This window comes from Cryptomeria japonica, chromosome 4 (genome assembly GCF_030272615.1).
Source record: "Cryptomeria japonica chromosome 4, Sugi_1.0, whole genome shotgun sequence".
Lineage (NCBI taxonomy): Eukaryota > Viridiplantae > Streptophyta > Pinopsida > Cupressales > Cupressaceae > Cryptomeria > Cryptomeria japonica.
This window is the reverse complement of record NC_081408.1, coordinates 217,091,587-217,099,441: the sequence shown is the minus strand read 5'-3', so window position 1 is coordinate 217,099,441 and position 7,855 is coordinate 217,091,587. Positions and strand designations below refer to the sequence as shown.

The 7,855-nt window shown below is 32.0% G+C and overlaps 1 protein-coding gene across 1 annotated transcript; it reads left to right on the top strand.

The window, feature by feature from the left end:
* Window positions 1-1,361: 1,361 nt before the first annotated feature.
* On the top strand, window positions 1,362-4,632 carry LOC131061931 (probable LRR receptor-like serine/threonine-protein kinase At3g47570). The gene is made up of 2 exons (XM_057995770.2): window positions 1,362-4,032; window positions 4,142-4,632. The coding sequence occupies exons 1-2, from the start codon at window positions 1,380-1,382 to the stop codon at window positions 4,582-4,584; spliced, it is 3,096 nt and encodes a 1,031-aa protein (XP_057851753.2). The 5' UTR covers window positions 1,362-1,379; the 3' UTR covers window positions 4,585-4,632.
* Window positions 4,633-7,855: the final 3,223 nt, after the last annotated feature.

The window sequence follows — 7,855 nt, the reverse complement described above, 5'->3', positions numbered from 1 at the left end:
TTTGGGAGATAGTAAAGTTACCCTCTAAGGGGATTTCTTTTGAAAAAATTTTGAAATCAAATTTGAAGACCTTAGAAACCTCAACAAAGATTAAAAAATGGACAAAATGACCTTTGAAAAGAACCAAAAACAAATGAATCGAAATCTAGTCAACACTCCAAAATCATAGAAGGAAGACATATGTTGGCGGAGCCCACTATATTGTTGAATTTATAAATGAATGAATGTTTTGAGCAATCTAGATTTATAATTGATTCAATCCAACAACCCTACCAAACTTATGGGCCATGTGTGGGTTGTCCAGATTTTCATAGTGGAATCACAAAAATATGACACATGTACTTTGTTAGTAGGGTCTACGATCAACTCCACTTTACAACTAGATTCATATCCAATGGTCAGAAATTTGTAGATTCAAGATCAATGATTCTCACATATTTAAAAAACCAAAGTAGTGGGCACCAATCTAACCTTGCAAATTTGTGAATTTGGCTCAGTTTGATGACATGAATGCTAGGATGCAAAGTACACAAAGCTTGTATGAATGAATCTGAATTATATGAATTAAGATAAATATAACAATATCATTTATATATCTAGTTCTTTGTCAGCTCTAAATAGGTTGTTGTCCACTGTTTCTATTAGTGTATTTCAAAAAGTGCATTAATCTGACTTATATGAATTAAGATAAACATAACAATATCATTTATATATCTAGTTCCTGACCAGCTCTAAACAGGTTGATGTCCACCATTTCTATTAGTGTATTTCAAAAATCCATAATTATCCATTTTGATAAATTGATGTTTTCTACAAACATATCATCTCCCAAAATTCTCCAAATCAACAAATCTATAAATAAATTCTATAACCATATGCATCTCCTTGTAGTAAAATATTTCCACCATTTCATATTCTACAATACAATGATAACTAGTAAATCTCAAACAATTTGAAACATAAATAAAATATAATAGAAATAAACTAATGAATTTATATTTTAATATGCAAATTTATGCTTGCTTCAATGTATCCAACGAGTCACCTGAGTGCTTTTGCAAAAGTCAATGAACCCATTCAATTCCCAAATACTCTTTCGGCACTTGGATAGCTCAGTTTCGTGTTCATTTCAATGACTTCAATATAAAAAACGTATAGCATTGAATTGTTCAAATTTGGAAGCAGAGAAACTATCAAATTAATATTCCAGGCGGCTCGGTCATGTTCAGCTATCTGTTCAGCACCTACTCTTCCACTCACTAAGATGATGTTTGACGATCAGTGGATGGTATCCATCCAAGTAATTTGTGCAGACTATAAATATGTGAAACTAGCAAAGTTCAACCCACACCATTTTCCTCCTCAGTTGAAGCTAAGACATGAAGATGCTTGTTTTCCTGTTGTTCTTCCTCTCTATTCAGGTCTCATATTCTGCTCATTCTTATCAGTCTGATGAAGACGCTCTTCTCACATTTAAGCGTTCCCTCATTTTGGACCCTCAGAATTATTTGCTTGACTGGTCTCCCAACCATTCATTTTGCAATTGGACTGGTATAGCCTGCTCTTCTCGTCACCAACGCGTGGTTTCCTTCAATCTTACAGGTATGTCTTTAGTGGGCCCCATCTCTCCTTTCATTGGAAATCTTTCTTTTCTTAAAGTACTCTCTCTTTGGAATAACCACTTTCATGGCCATATTCCGCCTGAGTTGGGAAGGCTTTCTCGCCTTAGAATACTTCGATTGTCTAGAAATGAATTGGAAGGCCCCATCCCATCCACTCTAGCTGATTGTCGTTCATTGAACAAGCTCCTCCTCTCTTATAACAATTTGAGTGGCGAAATTCCCTTTGAGCTTGGCCTTCTTTCACAATTAGAAATTATTGCATTAGAGCGGAACCAACTGACAGGCACAATTCCATCCTCTCTTGGAAATCTATCCTCCTTAACTGACTTGGAGTTGGGAGGAAATAGACTATATGGTCATATTCCTATGGAATTGGGTATGCTTAGTCAACTTAGAAGGCTTGATCTTGAAAACAGCTTCACAGGAGTGATTCCCAACACTCTTTTCAATTGCTCTCTTCTCCAAAAATTATCATTATATGGTAATTACTTAACTGGCCACATTCCTTGGCAATTTGGTAACCTACCAGAGTTGCAAGTTTTGCTCTTATGGGGAAACCAATTCATTGGAGAAATCCCAACGTCCCTCTCTAATTGCACTCAGCTTCAAGTGCTTGAATTAGAGCTTAACCAACTTAGTGGCTTGGTGCCACTAGAATTTGGCAACTTGCTCCAACTTCAGTGGCTTAATTTAGGGGGAAATAATCTTGTTAGTGGAAGTAGTGATTTATCTATTCTAACTGCCTTGTCTAATTGTTCATCTCTACAATTTCTAAGCTTCTCTCATAATTATCTCACTGGCATTTTGCCCTCTTCTATTAGCAAGCTATCAAGCGAACTCTCCTACTTAGATTTTTCTAATAATAGAATTGAGGGAAATATACCAAGTGGAATTGGTAACCTCACAAAGATGCAAGTATTAACTTTATCTAATAATCATTTCAATGGTTCGATTCCATCAACACTTGGTTTGCTTCTAAACCTAGAAAGATTGCTATTGGAGGAAAATAATTTAGATGGAAGAATTCCAGAAAGTTTGGGCCATGCAAAACAACTTGGGTTGCTGTCACTTAGTGAAAACATGATTTCAGGGAAAATTCCAGAAAGTTTGGGTGGTCTTTCACAATTAAGAGATTTACTCATTGATAAAAATCAATTGTCAGGGAAAATTCCTGCTGGTTTAGGGAGATGCATAACTTTGGAGAAGGTGGATTTGGCTCAGAATAAACTAGAAGGAAATATTCCTGATGATTGGGCAAGCCTTACAAATTTGCAATTTTATTTGAATATTTCAAATAATTTATTACAAGGTTCTATTTCAGTAATAAGTAAAATGGCAATGGTCCAAGCTATAGATGTGTCTCTTAACAACTTTTCAGGGGAAATTTCAGGTGCATTGTCAAGTTGCAAAAACTTGCAATATTTGAATCTTTCAAGAAATTCATTTAATGGCCCGATACCAGTATCACTCACAAATCTAAAAAATCTTCAAGACATTGATATGTCATGCAACAATTTGTCAGGTACAATCCCAGTAGGTTTTAAAGAAATGAAAATGCTTCAACATATCAATCTCTCTTCAAATAGCTTAACAGGAGAGGTTCCAGAGGGAGGAGTTTTTACAACAATTGACAAGTCAGCAATTTTAGGAAATATTGGTCTTTGTGGTAAGTGGATTAAATTGCAGCCATGCTCAAATCCCAAACATGAGCAATTCTTAATGTCCAAAAAGGTGATAGTACCAGCTGTAATTGGCACTACAATCTTCATCATATCTTTTATATTAGTAATTTACTATATGAGGCATAGTAATAAAAATGTCCCTGACATAAATATTGGGCTTAAAAGAATTTCATATGAAGAACTTGTAGAAGCAACTAATGGGTTTAGCCATACCAATTTGGTAGGGGATGGTAGTTTTGGTTCTGTTTATAAAGGGACACTCAAGGATGGTACAGATATTGCTGTTAAAGCTCTCAATATGCTAGATGAAAATTCTATCAAAGGTTTTGAGAGAGAATGTAATGTGTTAAAAAGAGTTAGGCACCGCAATGTTATCAAAATCACTTCAATTTGTTCCAACCTTGATTTCAAAGCATTGGTTCTTCCATTCATGTCAAATGGAAGTTTGGAGAAATGGCTATATCCCCAAGGAGGAGATGAATGCACATTAACTTTGTCTAATCGATTAAAAATAGCAAAGGAGATAGCACAAGGAATGGCATATCTACATCATCATTGTTTTGTCCAAGTCATTCATTGTGACCTAAAACCGAACAATGTACTATTAGATGATGACTTTACTCCATATATAGCAGACTTTGGCATTACCAAGATCCTATTTGGGAGTTCATCAGATTCATTGACTTCTTCAAGTGCACTTAAGGGATCCATTGGGTACATTGCACCAGGTATAAATTTTGCACATTACAATATCAAATTTATCATTAAGTTATTTTTATTTTTTGTATGGATATTTCAAATGACATGAGAATAACTAATTATTGTATTGTATTGTAGAGTATTCAATGGGTGGAAATGTTTCAACAAAAGGAGATGTATATAGCTATGGAATTTTAATTTTAGAGTTGTTGACAAGGAAGAGACCTACAAATGATATGTTTAAAGAAGGTATCAATCTACCAAAATGGGCTAGTATGGACTTCCCAAATAAAATAATAGAAGTTGTTGACAACTACCTACTTCAAGATGTTAATGAGATAAATATATCAATGGTATTGGCATGCCTTACTCAATGTATACAAGTAGGATTGGTTTGTACAAGGGAGCTACCACAACAACGCCCAAATATGATAGAGATAGTTGATAGATTAGAAAATATAGTAGATGCATTTCTTGGTATTCCTAGAGCTTTTCATTTGCCCATTGATATATCACCTCTTCTTGAGAGCACTAGTGGTCCAAAAGCTAATATTGAGGATTGGTCTACATCTACATCTTAGCTCTACATATACATCTATACTCTTCACTCAATTGGCTTCAATTGTTGCATATTGTTACCTTATTTTTATATTGTATTTCATATGAATCTATAATATTTTATATTTCACAATATGGGTTTGGTTTGTTGTGATATTTTGTAAGTAGTCAGTTACTAATATTAGAATGAAGAAGAGATATTTGAAGATAATATGTAATTTTTAGCTATTATATATATATATATATATATATATATATATTCAAAATGATTTTGATATTTTATTATTAACATGTATCTTCACTCTTCTCTACAAATAAAATAAATTTTACATATAAAAAAAACTCGCTAAAGATACATTTGTTAAGTGACTTTTTAAGGGTGGGCTGAAATATTTTAAAAATAAGACTAGTATTTTCTTAAAATAAGATAAGGATATTAAAAGTCACTTAACTAATATAAATAATTCTTCAAAAAATATTATAAAATAACAAATGAATTTAGTATATTTTATTGCTTAGCCTTAAAAGAAATGATGAATGTTAAGATTTTATAACCATTAATTCATTAGAAGTAATTTATTTTGTAAGTATCTTATAATAAAATAGTGCAGAATGTACTTTTCATGGAAAAAATTTTGAGTAACGTGACGTGTTCATATGCTAAATTTTCTTACTCACTTTTTTTTCTTAGAATATTATGTGTATGACTACAAATACAATCAATCATATGAACATAATTTGAATATAATTATCATTGAATACAAAAAAAACAATATAAAAACGTAATATATCATTGAAGGGATGCTATAACCTCCAAGATGTAATTATGTCACATAATACTCTAATGATATTGGAAATTCAGAACGCTAATTCTTATCTACTATAAACTATCATATTAGGTTGATCTTTGTTAAGGGTCTAATAATGCTGAAGGTAAAACAAATCATATAATATGCATTGAAATAATATAAATTATATACTGAAACATAGATTCCAATTTTAACCTTCTATTTGTAATATAAATAATAATCTAATAATATTAGAATATATGAGTGAAAATGCATATTATACACAACTAGATATCTTATTCATAAATTTTAATATCAAGCCAAATTAACAAATACATGTTCTACATTGAAAATTTTGCATTACCCTTATCCTTTTGAGGATATGATTCTACCTTTTTAAATGAATAATGTATATGGGTCCTAGGAAAGAACAAAAGACACTAGTTAAGCATATTTATGATATCCCATAGATATATTTAGGGGTTCTTAAATAAATAATAATGCCTTGGATCTCACTTTTCAAATTTATTTCAATCATTCATATTAATCATAGATCCTATTAAATTTTATCCAATTGCATAGAAAGTATAATTTATGCAAATATTAAAGTCATATCTTGGAATATAAAAGGGTTAAATAACTCTCATAAGAATGATCTCTTGTCAAGTTTTATTAAAGTTCATTAACTTGATATCAAGAAATCCAATAAAATAACATCTAAAGTGACAAGCAAGAAAGACTTAAGAAGTCCTTCTTCAAAGATTGTAGGGCCCATGGCTATAACACTAGTGGTACTTGAGTTGGGAATTATACCTTCTGGAATTATAGAATCATCAAGGGAACTTCTCTCCTTGATGATTCTAATCATGTTGCTAATATTTCTACTAGTTGCATGATGGATATTCTGGGATCATCTTGAACCTTCATGATCCTAACAATAAGTTTTCTAAAAGAAGAGATCGGACCAAGCTATAGGAGTTCAAGTCTTCTTATACTAATTTTAGATGGATGGTAATTAGAGATGTCAATAATCTTCTTAAATAAGATGAGAAGATGGTAGATTCTCAAATCCCTTTGGATAGTAATATTGATCCTATGGATTGAATTTTAGGATCGAACTCTATTGGATTTGGATCTTCAGGAAGGTTTTTTAACTTGGTCAAATGGACAAATTGTTACTGATCTTATTTAGGTTACGTTGGATCTATTTTTATACCCCTTTGTTGGCTCATGTCATACATCTATTCTATTTCAATTTTGTCAAGAATTCATTTAGACCATTTCACTATTTTATTTTTAACAGATCTTTCAGGGACAAGAAAGAGCTTCCCTTTTTGGAATAAAAAAATGTCATTGAAACATTCAGATCTAAGGAGTAGAATTAAGGAATTATGGAGCATAAGTATTGATGGATCAACTGTATAGAATTATTAATAATCTCAACTTTAAAAAATCTAATGTAAAAAAATGGAATAATTCCTCCTTTGGTCATATCTTTAGGGATAAAGATTCCACTAATAAGGAGTTAATGGTAATATAAATATCCATTAAAACTAATGGGTATAATGGTAAATTGCAGTCCAGGAAAATATTCTTCTTTCTCATCTTCACAATATCATTTCAAAGGAGGAGGTGTTGTATAAATATTTGTCAAGAACTATTTAGTACTTGAGAGAACAAAAGTATAATTCACTTTTCAAATTTATTTCAATCATTCATATTAATTTCATAGATCCTATTAAATTTTATCCAATTGCACAGAAAGTATAATTTATGGAAATATAAAATTCATATCTTGGAATATAAAAGGGTTAAATCACTCTTATAAGCATGATCTCTTGTCAAGTTTTATTAATTATCATAAACTTGATATCAACTAATCCAATAAAATAACATCTAAAGTGACAAACAAGAAAGTTTTTGTTACAAGTGTGGTTGTCGTTGCACCAAAAGATCGACCTGTCAATGCCCAATACAACCAATAGACTTATAGAATTCACAGGAGGTTGTTAAACCATGTAGTAAATCCCCATGAGGGACGCTGACCTACTACCAACAGTCCCCCTCCCAACATTACTCACCGTGGCCTGTGTAATTTGAACTTGTGACCAAGATCTCATACCACTTGTTATAAGTGTGGTTGGCGTTGCACCAAAAGATCAACCTATCAATGCCCAATGCAATTACTAGACTTACAGAATTCACATGAGGCTTTTAAACCATGTCGTGAATCCCCATGAGGGACATTGGCCCACTGCCAATATACTTAAGAACTCCTTCTTCAATGATTGTGATGCCCATGGCTATAACACTAGTGGTTCTTGATTTGGGATTTATACATTCTGGAATTATAGAATCATCAAGGGAACTTCTCTCCTTGATGATTCTAATCATGTTGCTAATATTTCTACTAGTTGCACGATGGCTATTCTTGGACCATCTTGAACATTCATAATCCTAACAATAAGTTTTCTACAAGAAGATATTAGACCAAGCTATAAGATTT

Bases quoted from the DNA above. Each gene is read 5' to 3' on its own strand.
- LOC131061931 (XM_057995770.2), top strand. From the start codon at position 1,380: ATGAAGATGCTTGTTTTCCTGTTGTTCTTCCTCTCTATTCAGGTCTCA. The intron at 4,033-4,141 runs GTATAAATTTTG...ATTGTATTGTAG, and splicing joins CATTGGGTACATTGCACCAG to AGTATTCAATGGGTGGAAAT.